This window comes from Stegostoma tigrinum, chromosome 3 (assembly GCF_030684315.1).
Source record: "Stegostoma tigrinum isolate sSteTig4 chromosome 3, sSteTig4.hap1, whole genome shotgun sequence".
Classification (NCBI taxonomy): Eukaryota; Metazoa; Chordata; class Chondrichthyes; order Orectolobiformes; family Stegostomatidae; genus Stegostoma; species Stegostoma tigrinum.
The window spans coordinates 71224271-71241306 of NC_081356.1; the positions used below are offsets into that span (position 1 = coordinate 71224271).

The 17036-nt window shown below is 39.8% G+C and overlaps 1 protein-coding gene across 5 annotated transcripts in view; it reads right to left on the bottom strand.

Moving 5' to 3' along the window:
- LOC125450908 (casein kinase I) overlaps positions 1-17036 on the bottom strand; it is a 197717-nt gene that overhangs the window by 51068 nt on the left and 129613 nt on the right. For all 5 annotated transcript variants that reach the window (XM_059644672.1, XM_059644669.1, XM_059644671.1 and 2 more), the window contains exon 7: positions 76-165. In XM_059644672.1, coding sequence (XP_059500655.1) covers positions 76-165 — 90 coding nt within the window. The remainder of the gene's footprint in view (positions 1-75; positions 166-17036) is intronic.

The window sequence follows — 17036 nt, forward strand, 5'->3', positions numbered from 1 at the left end:
AATCAGTGTCATTAATCAAGGCAATGCTCATCGATAATTAGCAGATTTGAAAAGCAGAGTGGAGGGGAAATAAACTTGCCTTAAGGCCCTGCCAAGGAAGACTGCCACGGAGGAAATACATGAACATGTGACCTAACGCTTCTAAGTCATCCCTTCTGCTTTGTTCTGAAAAGGAATTTCACATAAGTGATTAAAATATTTAAAGCTTCATGGTCTTCAACAGTAATCAGAATATTATAACACAAACCACTTGTCTTCATTTTGCTATTACTTAATTTATTTGCTTCTAATGCAAGGTAAGTTTTAAATAAAAAAAAATCCTTTTATTTGTTTTGCCATATACTAAGAGGCTTCAAATAGTATTTGGTAGTTTTCAAGAAAATAAAGCTCAGTTTGAACTTTTATACTACACTGACATAACAATAAAAACACACATTTAGAAGGGGTAGTAGCACAGTATAAGGTGCTTGTTTTGGAATTAATGAGAAGTTTAGTTTAGTTTTAGTCTTGGGTTAACAGTTGATGTCATTGCTTAACTAAAACTGGAAGTATCTAACTAATGTTTTGTAGAGAAATCTGATTATTCACTGATATAAACATAACTTTGCTTCAACGTACCAAATTACTCTCTTGGCCAATAAGATCTATTCCTGAGCTCGTCATCTTTGTAGCTTGTAATGATGAGGATTACCCGGGTAGGAAGCAGGTCTCAGGCTATTTGCCAGTTTTGCTCTAAAGCAGTTTTTCCTTTCCAGTGAACAGTAAATGTGGACTCGGCCATACCAGCCTTTCTCCATTCTGAAATTTAGCTCAGCGTTTTTGCTGTCAAATATGCTCACATTTTCTACAGATCTGTATTATTCATTCAAGATTTTATGCCATAATAATCCAGCAGGTTCTGAGGTTTCAATGTTACGCTCTACAATACTCTTCATTCTTCTGGAGGTCCACTTTCTAATGATTTTGAAGACCTAACATCAACGCGGGGAAAACATGTGCAGAGTTGCAAAGTTGCACGACTCCAGTTTGCCAATCATTTGGACAGAACCTCTGGGGTCATTATTATTGTCTTCATTTCAAGACAGATATTTCTAAATCAACCTATTCAGAGATGCTAAGACACACCTGTGGAGCAAGTAGGACTTGAACCTGGATCTCTTCATTCAGTGGTGGGGACATTACCGCTGCTCTGCAAGAGCCCCTTATATCTTGATATAATTGTTGAATTTGGGAAAACCTGTCAACCCAATTGTCCTGGAAACATCATTCAGAAACCAATCAGGTTTATCAGTTACTGTAAAAGCCACATAAGGAGCATTTCTTTGAAACATCTCACTGGTTCCAAGTTCACAAAATAGGGTTCATCACAGCCATAGTTCAAGTGTCAACAGGGGTCGACAATGTCTAAAACTGCAAATTAGTTCCAAACATCTGTTAAACAATTTGTTTCTCCTCAAGGCAGGATCACACAATACATTAATCGGTTGCTGTACACCGTTGTTTGATGCAGAGTAGTCAAAATGCCAGTCCATTGAGGTCCAAAACCCCAATACTGAATCAGGCTGATTAATAAATACTGAGGAACAGTATCTGTGTCTGAAAAAAAATTTAGCAACTTGGCAACATGATTTACTTTTGATCCCATCAAAAGATGATAATTACCAGTTGATCATTACATAATAAAATTTTAGCCTTTGTTAAAAAGACAGCAAGCATGATGTAGTGCTTCGACAAATTCACCTCATGTTGCCGAAGAGACATTGATGGCTTTGTGAAAGACAACAGATTATGTTCCACAGCATATTGCTGGTCGGTTCATGTCAGATACTGTCAGATTAACAAACAGATTGGACAGTTTCTGCTGTAAATCAACACATCAAAATAGCAAAGATCAGCCAGGAGAATGCAAGTTTATGCAAAGTGAACTATGGAAAACAATTAAATAATTTAAGAAAATCACAAAGTGCCAAGAAGTGAATGGCTCAAGAATACAGACATTATGCTGGCAGAACTACCATTTATCTTAAGAATTCAAGTGTATTTACTCAAATTATCGAATCATTCAACATGCCTTTGTATCTACCTTTCAACATAATTGTAATATTGTCGTTTAAAAATAATTAGTGTGCTAATCAGCTTTAATGCAAAACATGACAGGGAATTATAAGGAATAAGCCTACATTTGCAATAGAAAGGGCACAGGAACATCAATCATACATGGTTATCAGTAAAAACAGGATAAGTTCCAAGAAAACATTACAGATGTGTAAGCTTTACAGTTGAGGAAAAGGGTGGCCAAAGAGACTGATTAAACTATACAAAGCATTAAATGGTTCAGACATACAGAATCAGTGTTACAAGGCAGAAGGAGGGCATTTGGCTCATCATGTCTGCACCAGTTCTGAGCATGTGTCACCTCAAAGACACTTCTTCAGCAATGAAAACAGTCCTAAATTTGCTAATCTTTCTGCATGACTTTACCAGAATGGTTGCAAGGTTAAGCGATCTCGCCAATGCATTAACATCCATTCTATACAGCAGCAGAACGGTACACAATACTTCAACTGACATCTATTCAGTGCCTTATACAAGTTCATCATAACCTTCCTACTCTTATACTCCATGCCCCGATTAATGAAGCCTAGTATGCTTTATTAACTGTTCTTTCTTGTCATCCTGCCATCTTTAATGAGTTACATATATATGTACACAAGTCTCTCTGCCTCTGCTTGGTACAAACTATACACCACACACTAGTTGGGAATTATGCAGAGGAACATATCTGCAAAGGAATTACAAACATGTGCAAATGAGAGTAGCTGTATTAGGGTACATTAACGACCTTACTATACACTGGGATAGTGATATTGTAAAGGCCAGCAAGAGGCAACCGTTCGACAATTGTTTTCAAGAGAATTTTCTAAAGCAACCTGTGTCTAATCAAACAAGACAAGTGGCACTGCTACACCTGGTTCTTAGGACTAAGGTGGATCAGTTACATCAACTGACAGTGGGGGACCATTTGGGTGTCAGTAGTCATTGTGTCATAAGGTTTTGGATGATGGTGGAAAATTGCAATCAATAATCCCCAATAAGAATAATCAACTAGCAGAGAGTTGGCTTCAGTGGTGCAAGGACACAACTGGACTGGAACAAAAGGTTAGTAGGAAAAGTAAATGCTGAGCAAGAGGCTACCTTTAAACAGGAGGTGTATTAGGCACAACCAAGGTATACTCTCTGAAAAGGAAAAAAAGCTAGGGCAAACCAATCCAGAGTTCCCTGGAAGATGAAGGAGATAGAAACTAAGTTAACGAAGAAACCAGATGTTTATGACAAGTGTCCAAGAGAAAATACAACTGAGAACAAAACTGAATGCAGAAGGTTCAGAAAGGGCGTGAAAATGCAGAAGAAAAAGCAAAGACAGATAATGAAAAAATGATTGGTACCTACCATATCGGAAATCCCAAAGTATTCTATAGTCACATAAACAAAGAAAAAATGGTGAAAGAAGAGGAATAGGGCCAATTAGGGACCGAAAAGAGAATTTACATAAGAAAGTAAGAAGCATAACTGGAGGGCTAAATGAATACTTTGCATCTTTACCAAGGAGGCAAATGCTGCCCAAGTCATCGAGATGTAAGAGGAAACTCACACCAGCATCAACCTGAAAATATGTAAAATTGGCTAGGTATGTCCTGTACATAGAGAGCAGGACAAATTCAACCAAGTCAGTTACTGCCCCATCAGTTCACTGGTAGTCATCAGTAAAATGATGGAAGGTGATATCAAAACCAGTATCAAGCATTACCTGCTTAGCAATAACCTACTTGCTGACATTCAGATTTGGTCCCATCAGGGTCACTCAGCTCTAGTGCCCTTTATAGCCTCAGTCAAAGCATGGACAAAACAGCTGAATTCTATAGGTGAGGTGAGAATGTTAAACCATTGACACCAAAGTCACATTTGAAAGAATATAACATCAGGAGCCTTGGCAAAATTAGAATCAATAAGAGTCAGGGGAAAAACTCTCCACTATTTGGCATCATACCTGGCACACAGGAAGATGGTTGAGGCTGTTGGAGGTCAGTCATCTCAGCTCCCAGAACATTTGTGCAGGAGTTCTTCAAGGTTGTGTCTTTGGCCCAAATATCTTCAATAGCTTTATCAACTACCTTCCTTCCATCATAAGGTTAAGTGGAGGTGACTGCATAATGTGCAACACCATTTGTGATTTCTCACATTCTGTAACAGTCTATGTGTACATGTAGAAGTCATGGACACGATCCAGGCTTGGCCTGACAAGTGGCAAGCAGCACATTTGGCACACAAGTGTCTGGCAGTGGGGATCTCCAACAAGAGAGAATCAAACACCTGCTAATCTTGTCATTCAGTTGGATTAATATCACATAATTGCCCCGACTGAACCTTCTGGGAGTCACTGTTAACCAGAAACTGGCCTGGGTGGCCCCCTAAAAAAGGTAGCTACAAGGGCAGGTCAGAAGCTAGGAAGCCTGCAGCAAGTAACTCGTGACTCCACAAAACATGTCCCCCACCTACATGGCACATGTAAGGAGTGTGATGGAATACCCCACCCCCCAACTTTCCTGGATGAGTGCAGCTCCAACGGCATTCAAACCAACCTGACACCATTCAGGATACAGCAGCCCATCTGATTCGCACCACTTCCATAAACTTTAGCTTCATCAATTACTGACATTCAACAGAACAATGTGCACCAGGTACAGGATGCACTGCAACAACTTATCAAGCTTCCTCAGACATCACCATCCAAACTCATACCTGCTGCCATCAAAAATGACAAGGAGAAAAGATACATGAGAACATCATAGGCTACAAGCTCCCCTTCAAGTTACTCGCCATCCTGACTTGGGAACAGACCGCTGTTCCTTCAGCACTGTTGTGTCAAAATCCTGGAATTCCATCCCCAACAGCATTGAAGTCTACCTACAGCAAATGGATTGCAGCCATTCGTAGACAGCTCACCATCATCCTCTCAAGGGTCACTAGGGGTGGGTAATAATTACTGGTTCAGCCAACAATTCCCACATTCCATGAATTAAATCTTTCAAAAGTCTCTAGAAGGATTTAATACTGATAAGGAGATGGTATTTGATAAGCTGGTACTAAATGCAGTTGATAAGGACACTGGGAACTGAACAATGCAGGATATTGAAGGAATTGAAAGTGGAAATTGCAGAGGCACTGACAAAGATCTTCAAATCTTTCTGTATTCTGGAATGGTGCCAGAGGACTGGAGAATTGCAGGCATTGTGACATTACAGCTTTGTTTAAAAGAAGCTCAAAACCAAGTCCAGCAGTTACAGACCAGTCAGCTTAACTTGTGTGGTGGGAAAACTTCTGGAAACAATTATTCGGAATAGGATTAATCACCGCATGGAGAAAAGGGTAGTTTGGAAGCGTCATCGCACGTATTATGGAAAATCATTTCTTACTAACTTGGAGTATTTTTGAAGAGATAATGGAGAGGGTTGAAAGGGCAAGGCTGATGATTCGGTGTACATGGACTTTGAAAGGCTGGATGAATCCAAATTAGTTCTTCAAGGTAAACCAAGAAAGCAGGTTGTACAACTCAACTGAAGTGAGTAAAAAAATCAATATAAATGTCTGTCCAAAAACACTTAGGAAAGAAGTGATACATGTTAATAGAGCTAGTTTTTCGATTTTAGATTCATCCACCAATAAGCCTCATCCAAACTTCTTGCCAACAACATTCAACCAAGGCAAATTAACAAGAAGTGAAAGTGAATGTATGTTTATACTACCCAGGCTTCTAGCCCAGGTATAGCTTATGCACTACAGTTTCAACTGCCTTGTACTAGGCAAATTTGAATTTTTGGGAGAGATGGTTCTTTCTCATCATTGACCATTCTCACGATCAACTGAGCTGTTTACCCAGTCGAGAGACTTGCAAATAATGCTGCTGCAACAAGCCCAAGTTTACTTACAACTGCATACAACAAAAACAAAAGTGGAAGACACCAGCAGCGTACCAGAACCTCAAGAGGGTTGGGGACAGAGGTGAGTGCAGTGGCTACCACTGGGGAAGCTGAAAGGCCTAAAAGGTGGATAAGTCAAGTAGATTGAGGGAGATAGCTGAGAAAACTGTAGAGGCATTGGCGGTGATCTTTCAGGAACCACAGGAATCAGGGATGGTGACAAAGACTAAAAAACGGCTAATGTAATATCCCTATTAAAGAAAGAAGGGAGGCAGAAGGCAGTGAAGCAAATAATAGGTAGCCTGATCTCAGTGTTTGGTAACATTTTAGCATCCATTATTAAGCTTGAGATTATGGAGCACTTGGAAGTATATGGTAAAATACAGCTGAGTCAGCACAGCTTGGTCAAGGAGCTGTCATGCCTGACAAATCTGTTGGAATTCTTTGAGGATGTAACGAGCAAGTTAGATAAAAGACAGTCAGTGGACATGATCTATTTGAGTTTCCATAAAGCCTTTGACAAGATGCCACACAGGAGGTTGCTAAATAAGGGGCCTTGGAGTTAGGGGCAAGGCACGACGTTGGATAGAAGATTAGTTAACTGGCCAAAAAGGCAAAGAATGGGGATAAAGGGGTCTTTTTCAGGATAGCAGTTGGTGGAGTTCGCTAGAGACCAGTTTGGGGTTACAACTATTTATGTTATACATTAGTTATCTGGACAAAAGACCTGGGGAAATTGTTGCCGAGTTTGCAGATGACACAAAGATACGTGGGAGATACAAGTAGTGTTGAGAAAGTGGGGAAGCCGCACAAGGACTTGGACAGGCTATGAGAGTGGGCAAAGAATTGGCAGGTGTAATGAAGTATGAGAAAGTGTGAGGTTATGCCCTCTGGTAGGAAGGATAAAGGGGTAGATTATTTTCTAAAGAGGGAAAGGCTTCAGGATTCTGAAGCACAAAGAGACTTGGGAGTTGTAGCTCCTGACCACATTATAGCCTTGGTTCAAACATGGATAATGGAGCTGAATTCCAGAGGTAAAGTGAGAGTGACAGTCCTTGATATCAAGGCTACATTCGACCGAGTGTGGCATCAAGGAGCCCTAGCAAAACTGGAATCAATGGGTATCGGGGGCAAACTCTCCAGTGGCTCCAGTGTCATACTTGACACATAGGAAGATGGTCGTGGTTGATGGAATTCAAACATCTTAGCTCCAGGACATCTCTGCAGGAGTTCCTCAGAATTGTGTCCTCGGCCCAACCATCTTCAGCTGCTTCATCAATGACCTTTCCTCCATCATAAGGTCAGAAGTGTGGATGTTCACTGATGATTGCACAGCCTTCAGCACCATTCGTGACTCCTCAGACACTGAAGCAGTTCATGTTCAAATGCATCAAGATCTGGACAATATCCAGGCTTGGGCTGACAAGTGGCAAGTAACATTCGTGCCACACAAATGACAGGCCATGGCCATCATCAATAAGAGACAATCTAACCATTGCCCCTTGACATTCAATGGTGTTACCATCACTGAATACCCCACTATCAACATCTTGGATGTTATCACTGACCAGAAACTCAACTGGACTCACCACATAAACACTGTGGCTACAAGAGTAGGTTAGAGGTTAGTAAAACTGCAGAGAGTAACTCACCTCCTGACTCCCCAAAGCCTGTCCATTATCTACAAGTCACAAGTTAGGACTGTCTGGATAGGTGCAGCTCAAACAACACTCAAGAAGCTTGACACTACGTCTACAAATACTCACTCTTCCACCGACTCTCAATAGTACCTCAGAAACTCAAAGATCCTTAAGCATCAACTTCCAAACCCGTGACCACTTACATCCAGAAGGACAGGGGGAGCAGATACATGAGAATGCCATCACCTTCAAGTTTCCCTTCAAGCCACTTACCATCCTGACTTAAATATGTCACTGTGTTAAAATCCTGGAATTCCCTCACTATGCCATTGTGGGTCAATCCACAGCACGTGGACTGTAGCAGTTCAAGAAGGCAGCTCACCACCACAATTCCAAGTACAACTACGGACAGACAATTTAGGCTGGACAGTCAGGGATGACTTTGTCCCACACGTGAATAATAAAAGAAGCAAACTGGAAACAAAACTGAGAGTCATTATCTATTCTTTTTCAGGAATTCTGCAGATCAATCAGGCCAGGTCTGACGAAGGTTGTACCAAACACCTAAGCAATTTGTTAAGACGCATGTTTCTAATATTTGTTATCTCTGTAGTAGGCACAACATTGCATTAAATTTGAGATTAGCAAGAGTTAACTCTCTCAACCTCCCTTACAGATTAAATTCAGTGATAACTTTACAAAGTTCATATTATCAGTGACATTGGTATAAATTGTGTTTTATTCCTTTTGATCTTTAATCTTCATTTCCATTTAGAAACCTATTATTTCAGTGTATAATTCAATTCTAAACACTGGACAATGAACCTAACCCCCAAAACTTCCTCACAGCTTCAAGGAACAATCTAATACAGTCCATCATTTATTACATTCATTAGTGTTATTTGTGGATTTGCTTCCATCTTCCCCATGGCCCTTTCCGTCCTTAACAGCAAGGATACAAATGATTTTTTTAAAAAAAAACAACTTTTAGGGGAAAAAAAGCCACAAAAATTTCTGTATAGTTTATCTTTCTCTTTGGGAAACAGTGCAGCTATCCTATTTGGTTCAACATAATTCAAGGGCCATCTATGCCAAATACGTGATATTCTGACCACACTCTAGAAGACAAGGAGCAACTGCAGAAAGTCCTCTCAGCGCCATGAAAACAGTAAAAACTGCGAATTGTGAGGATGCCCATACCAACCCTGCAACTGGCTCTTTGGGCTGAAGAGGCTCATAAGACATAATCATTTACAGCTTGGACATATTTAAACAAGGAGTCTACCACAATTTGTGCAAATGAGATACATCATCAGGACTGTAATACATTATTGCTCCCAAAGGGTGATCTTATATATTTGTCCAAACATCCATACAGCAACCTTTATTATGAAAGCAACAGAACCTATAATTTGAATGAATCAACTGCATCTTTTCTGCCCTCTTGCGGGGAAGTGCACAAACTCAATTGACAATGACCCACAACAGAACAATTAAAATCAGGAGTTCATTGCTTCGTTGACACTTGAGTTGACTCATTCAAACTTTGATACAAAATATTACTCTACTTTAACAATAACCTTAAATAAATATGATACAGAAATACTGTCCACAAAAGAACTGTGAATTCCAGGAAGATGCTTTGAACACTTGTATTGAAAGTTCAAGTCAAAATCATAAACTTACTTGTTACTCATTTCCTTTGCAGGACTGAGCAGAAAATAAGGGTTTCCTCCAAGAGGAAAAGAGCATTTAAGGTAGTCATCAAGGGCGGGATGGAAAAATCTTCAAAACATACAAAAAGAAGTTCACATGACTGAAGCTTGTTAAAGTTCATTTATGAAGTTGCTAAAAAGGGCCTCAACAAATATCCAGCTAATGTGATCAAGACATTGTCTTCTCCTGCAAATAAGAAATTACAGCTGATTTTGAATAAACCTTGAGGGGTGGGCCAATTTCAATCTTAATATCAAAATCACACACCACTGGGTGTCTAATAATTAGTTTCACTGAATTGCCACTGGTTAGTCTGCTCCATATTCCAGTTGAACCATGGATAGGAATCAGAGATCCCACCTGAAACAGGGAGAAGCTCCATTAACAAGGAAGGGCACTGTATTATCCACAAATCCATGGGTGAACATGATGCCAAGTCCTCATCATGCCCACTGAAATCTGGAAAAGACAGCTCAGTCAGCCTTACAGATCTTTCAAAGTAGATCTGCGTATTTTTCTTAAACAACCATTTCAGCAGAACAGTCACTTTCCCCATCAGGTGGAGTGGCTGTTACAAAATCCTCCAATCACTCATTTTGCCCAGAGTTCACTACCGCTGATTAAATTCAAGTGTTTTACCAGGTTTTAACTGGTTATTTCGGTCTACTGGCATTTTTAAAAAACAAACTGATCAAAAAATCAATCAGCCATAATCAGGGGAGTTAAAAATTGTGTCAAAACAAGAGATGCTGGTTGAGAAAAAGATTGTTATTACTGTAACACTATGTGTCTTAATGTTGTCTTAGAGAGGTGCTCATACTTTGCATTCCAACCACACAGGTCTTGTGTCAAGCTGCAACTATATTGTAAGCCTGACAGAAATGGCGATAACAGGGACAACAACGATGTCAACTTTTGTATCATTTATTTATATGCTGGAAAAAGAAATTGAGTGCAAAATTGAATGCTGTAAAGGTAGTTAAAAAGGATAGAGAAGGTAAAGAAATGGCATAACTCTGAGGGTGTCAAAGTGGTTTTTGGGAGTGGGAAGGGACATGGTCAGTGGGAGGAAATGGTCAAGGATATTGGAAGGGCAGAACAGCCAAAAAAGTGGCACCCAAACATGGAGTAAACAAGAAGTGGCTCCAACATGAGTGATCAAAAGAATTCAGGGCCATTATTAAGCAAGAGCTAGTTGCAATGTCAGACAAAATCTGAAACCCTCTATCTGGGATTCAAACAGCTTCATGGAAAATTGAAACTCTGGGATTTTGTAAGGATGAAGTCACATTTGTTGACAACTGAGCGGTGACTCAGCAGTTAGCCAACCAAAATTAAATAAATTAGTTTGAACAAGGAAACAAATAGGACCACAAAGAGCGCAGGTCAAGAAGTAGCGGAATATAATGTAACTGCAGGAGGTAGGATGAAGAGTGGAGGCATTCGGAGTGCAGTCAACAACTACGGTTTTCACACAGTGCAATTGGAACAAGTAAACCTAGCTACAGTAGCTATTGCAAAAAAATTCAGGAGAAAGATGGTGATGAGCTCCAGTATGAGTAGTCCTGCAAAATGGTATAGGAAATCAATGGCAAATGATTACCCGCCAAAACCTGATCTAATATCGTCAAACAATTTGTTCGCCCCTTGCTGTCCCTGTCCTCCACTCACCGCCCCAAACCTCTCTCCTCTACTACAACTCTTCTGACCTGTTAGCTCTTTCTGACCTTACAGCTCTTTCCTTCCTTCTCCCAGCTCTAAAATTCTCCCAGCATATCCATTCCTTTCCTGCATTCTATTCATTCCTCTGTCCTTTGACTTTTTTGGCTGAAATGAAAAATCGATGAATGACATGCAATCCACAATGTCAGATCACTGTCCCTAGTAGGGAAGGCAAAAACTAGCTTAATCAGCATTTTCATCACTGTTTGGCTGCATAATCACATGGGCCTTGACATGTGCCTCATTCCGCAAGGTCAACTGAGACTTTCACAGTGGAACAAGATCATTATCCGATGAGGAAAAATGTGCAGGCCTAAGGAGAAAGGATAAAGACGTAGCACAAGGTGAATTGTTTCTTCAGAGACCTCAGCAAGGACATGGTGGGCTGAATGACCTCCTTTTGTGTCGTGACCATTCTAGGATTCCATAATTAAAAAATTAGGTTTCAAATGTTAAAACCCATACCATTCTCACAGCTAGCTTGAAATTATGAAGAGATCTGACTTAAGTAACAAAGGCAAATGACTGCAAATCTGAAGTTAAAAAAAGGTGCTGGAAAAACCCAGAAGGACTGGCAGCATCAATGCAGAAAGAAACAAAGTTAGCTTTTCAAATCCGATGCAATTCTTCTTCAGAATGGAACAGTGGTGCAAAAACTGCAGGCTTCATATTGAAGAAAAAGTGGGAAGCAGCAGTTGAAACAGAAGAGGCCAGGGAAAGGGTTGAGCAATTACTGGTGTAGGTAGGGTCAAAAAGCAGAAATGTTAACAATGTGGCCTTGTTTCTCACTTTTCCACCTCTCTATAGAGTTGATGCTGGAGCAACAAGTGTTAGTGACACACACAATGTTTGCAGAATCCTCCAAGTTATTTCATGTCAACCACTTCCATCCAATGTAGTCAGAAAGTAATGCTTATGTGAAGCTGGGAAATAATAGCGATATCACGGGCTGGGGATTATCAACTCAATTAAGAACACAACAATTTGGTTACCAGCTCTTTTAGTAGAATAGGACTGTTACCATATAGCAACTTGTATAAATCACCACAGCCCATCAATTCACTTCAAGGGAGACCATTTCAACTTTTGAGAAAGTTGAGGAATTCATCAAGAAAAATAAAAGTCACCATTGTCTAATAAAAGCACCCACATACACAATAAAATGTTTCTTAAAACGAAGCAGCATCTTAGGGGCACAAAAGCTGACGTTTCAGGCCTAGACCCTTCTAGGCCTGAAACGTCAGCTTTTGTGCTCCTAAGATGCTGCTTGGCCTGCTGTGTTCATCCAGCTCCACACTTTGTTATCTCGGATTCTCCAGCATCTGCAGTCCCCATTATCTCTGATCAAAATATTTCTTATACTTCTTCCCCAGGGTAGTCATTATAGTTGTTCATCAGGTTTTGAGTTTTATTTGTCCACGTGAGGGGGGATTTTCTGGCTATTCAGCATTTGCTATTCAACCTGAATTGTATGTAGAAGGGAGGTGGTCAGCCACCATCTTAAACACCAGCATTCCATATGATACTGAGCTCTCACTATGCTGTTAGAAAGGGATTTCTAGGATTCTGACCCAATGACAGCGATGATATACTTCTAAATCAGAATGCTGTGTAGATTGATGGGGAATGTGCAGGTGATGGAATTCCCAAGCAATGTCTGTTCCTCTTAGTGATTTTGAAAGGTGCTGTCTGAGGCATATGGTTGCAGCATATCTTAAAGATGGCACATTCAGCTGCCACTCTGCATCAGTGATAAAAAGGCAGTGGATGTTAAAGGTGCTGGATGGGATGTCAGTCAAGCAGCAGGTTGCTTTGGCCTAGATACAATCAAACCTCTTGACATGTTGTCAGCTGGAGAGAATTCTCTCACGCTCCTAACTTGTGCCTTGTAGGTACCAGACAGGCTTTGAGAGATTGGAGGAGACTGACTGCAGAATTGTTAGCCTCTGACTTGCTCTAGGAATATCTACATTTATATGGTATATGGTCAATGGCAACCCCACAGTGTTGATATTTGGTTATTCAGCGTTGGTATTGCCAATCAATGTCAAGTAGTGATTCATTGCCTGATACTTGTGTGGCACAATTATTACTTGCTACTTATCCTCTTGGGTGCTTTCGGGCCTTGGTAGCTACGGACACAGGCTCCTTCAATAATTGAATCAGGTGTGGTGCTCGATATTGTAAAATCACTAGCAACCATCTGACTTTATGATGGAGGGAAGGCTGCTTAGGAAACTATTCTGAGCAACTTTAGGCCAGGAGGTTATAGTTCAAGCCACATATGCTTCAGAGATGCGTCCTAACATATCTGAATAGGTCGATTAAACATGAAAAACTCCTATAGAGATGTCCTGGAACAGAGATGACCGACCTCCAAGAACAGCAAACATCCTCCCTTTGTGACAGGTATGAATCCAAACAATGAAGAGTTTTCTATGATTCTCAGTCACTCCAGGTGGGATGCCCTTCGGAGAGTTGGTGCGGAGTCGATGAGCTGAATGGCCTGCTTCACCACTGTAGGGATTCTATGATTCTATGAAATCAAGGCCTCACTTTAAACATGGACTTAGAGCTAAACTGTTTTAAAACTGTTATCTTCTAGTGCACTTCATTTCTTGGAATGCTACAGCCATGTTATGTTTCATAGTTGATAAAGAAGTGACCCAGGTCCACATTATAATTTGATTCTTCCACTGGTCAGGAGGCACATTTTCATAGAATAGGGGTAATTAATCAAACTAAATCAACTATCTTCTGTTACCAATGGAAGCAATTTTTTTTCAGAATTGGAGCCTGATGATTTGGACACGGGCTAAGGTTTGGACAGATTGTTAAATTTCATGGACAACATTTATCATAAAATGATGATTTATTGACTTTATGAGCAGTGGTCAGATTTTGTCAAATTTAGAAAGGCTAAAGTTAGTACAGGCAGTCCTCAGAGTGTGAACGGGTTCCATTCTGGAGGGCATTCAAAAGTCGGAAAACAATGCAAGACAAGGTAAAGAAGCCATTTGTAAGTACAGGAAACATTATTGGTGGGTCTTTAAAATTACAACCACGTATGGGTCCGTGCTCTTAAGTACCAGTGTTTGGATGTCATACATTCATAAATTGGAGGCTCCTGCAACAGGAAAAAGTACGTAGAGGAATTTGGTACATTGTATGCAAGACTTCATCTGGAAATCGCCAATTTGTGCTGGCATTGTTATTGGTAAAGATGGCAAAATAATAACCATGCAGTATAGGAACCAGACTGTTTGGTACAGTCTTCAAGGTTGCTTGGTATGGATAACAAATTTGCAGTTTCTGAAAAAGTTATCAAAAGTAACAATTTCATACCCCAGATGTTACACAGATTGTGAGAATCAAACTGCTGCGATTGACAATGTGATTGATGATGAACAATGAGACCTCGCTGGTTCCAAAGGGCAACTGCCAAAAATGGGCACTAAAGTCCAAGTAGTTACCAGAAAGAACTAATCAATGGAGAGACGTGACTATTCTTAGTAAAGCATGGGGAAGAGATTGGCACCATAAAATACAAAATTGGAAGGTGAGAAAATGTATTCCAAGCACAAACAATAGTCTGGGAGTCAATATGCCTTTAAAAAAAAATCAGAGAAAGTTTTAAATAATCCTATTGATAGAGGGGGAAGTCAAAAGTAGTAGTCTGAAAAGAGACAGTAGGTAAGATAGAGTATTTGGATAGTAGTAATTGTCACCAAATCCAAGAAATATAGTACCAACTGGGAATCCTAGGTGAACATGCACAGAAAAGGTGTCCACTGGTGGAACTTTAAAGGATAAAGAAAGGGTAGTGGCACAACAATTTCAAGAAAAACTGGGGAACCAAGACAGAAGTGAAGATTCACTGACAGCAAAACAGCAAATAAAGAAATTTTGAAAGTTCTCCTGGCTTTATTAGCAACAAAATCTTAGGAATCTAGATCAACTGATTTGAAAGTTATATTTCTTCGGGAAGACTGATTCAAGGTGGAAATGTTTCTTTACCTACAATAAGAGGCACAGTGGGAACATTTGAAAGTTAAAAGAATTTATCGCCTAAATGATGCTACAAGAGTTGGGACTTCCCAGTAAGGTCTGTTTGATTAAACTTGGGTTGCGTTCAATTGAAAGGATTCCCGGCCATGATTCACTGGTTTCATGAGGGGCAGCTTCCAGGCATCTTTACGATACATGCAGATAATTTTTTTTTTGAACAGAGTGGGAACAGTGAACTTGCAAAGATTGTAATAAATGAATTAAAAGCAGAATTTGAAGCTAGAAGGCAGAATCGATCAACTGTCACTTTGCATCAGCAATCTTATTTGGAAAATGTTAGCACCCTCACTGGTTATCAAAGCAGGGCCTCAGAAAAAGATGCAGGTACTTCAACAACTGAAATGGAGGAACTCCGAAGTTTAATTAGACAACTGATTTGGCTGGGCAATCAGACAAGGTCAGATGCCACTTGAAGTGATAGAATACAGCACAACAGTTGAAACTCCCAAGGTGGAAGGTTTTTTTTCATTCAGGCAAACAAAATATTGGAAAAAAAATTAAAAATGGAACATTGTGTTTTTAAAGTTTCCAACATTGGGAGATGGCAGAAACATGAAACTTGTTGTTTTATGTGATGTTTTTCAGGCAAATCTCTATGATGAATTGACTACAGGTAGCTTTTTCATATTCCTTGTGGGTAGGGAGGCAAATATTACTCTTTAGAAAGCTGAAATAAACAGAAGAGAAATAAAAGTATCTTAGTGTCAGTAACACTTACTTTTGGTGAGGTGGTGGATATGGCATTTTTCTTCATGAAAACATTGGAAGAAATTCTAAAAAGGGATTCAGCACCAAACACATCATGTACTACACTAAGGCAAGTCATTGTTTTGTAACAGACACTCAACAGATTGTTCGAATGAGAAAAGAGTGCAGATCGGTATTTCAGTTTTAAAATAGATGCTAAACAAAATGTTGGATACTGTCCCAAAAAGGACAATTGGAACTTCAATATGCAAAGAACAAATGTACACATGTTGTCAGTTAATATGTCTTATTTGATATTAAGTACTTTTTTGAATGTAGATTGGTTTGAAAAGAAAAAAGGGAAATCTGTTATCATCTAATATGGTCTGTGGCAATGATCTTGATGGGTTCAAGAGAATGAGGGAACAGATTATGGATATAATAGTTAGATGTTAAGTGGGTGTCAAGTGCATATATATGATTGTTAGAAGCTACTAAGCAGCGGTGAGGGAAGGGTCTTATGATGTCCTGCTACTGTTCTCATCTTGGAACTAGGAGGCATGGGTTCAAATCTCACATGTTCCAGAGGTGTATTATATCCACTCTAAACAGGTTGATTAAAAAACATATAATCAGTGATATGAGTGTCTCATGGGGTGTAGTTAGCTGAAATAAAGCTCTCACAAAGTGTGGTCTCAGCCTCTCTGTTTAAATACCAGTTATTTATATATAACAGCCAGTGTTGGTTTGCAGTTGTCATTTCTATCCAGATTTTGCTTCTTGTGCTGTTACAGTCTATTGAAGGGAAGCACATCCACAGTGCCATTAGGACAGGAGCTCTAGGAACCTGACCTTGCATCAACTTCAGCTTTCATCAAAGTACATTACATTAAACATATTTTTCAGTACCATGTTGTTCACAGACTACTGAAATGAATCAATAATATATCCTGTACCCAGTAAATGACAATTGACACAAGAAGTGCAGTGAAATGGACATGAAAAAGTTCAGAAACTTGTCAGCTTTAAAGGAGAGAACTAAAAATATAATGCTGCACTCGGGACATCATCAAGATGGTAAGATAGTTAAACAACTGCAGTTGGGAATTCCAAGGCAAGATTATTAATAACCAGCCTCAACAGCTCTACAGTATTTTCCTTCTATTTAAAGAGAGACAGACAGAGACAGAGAGAGGGACAGAGAGAAGGAAAGAGAGTGAGGAAG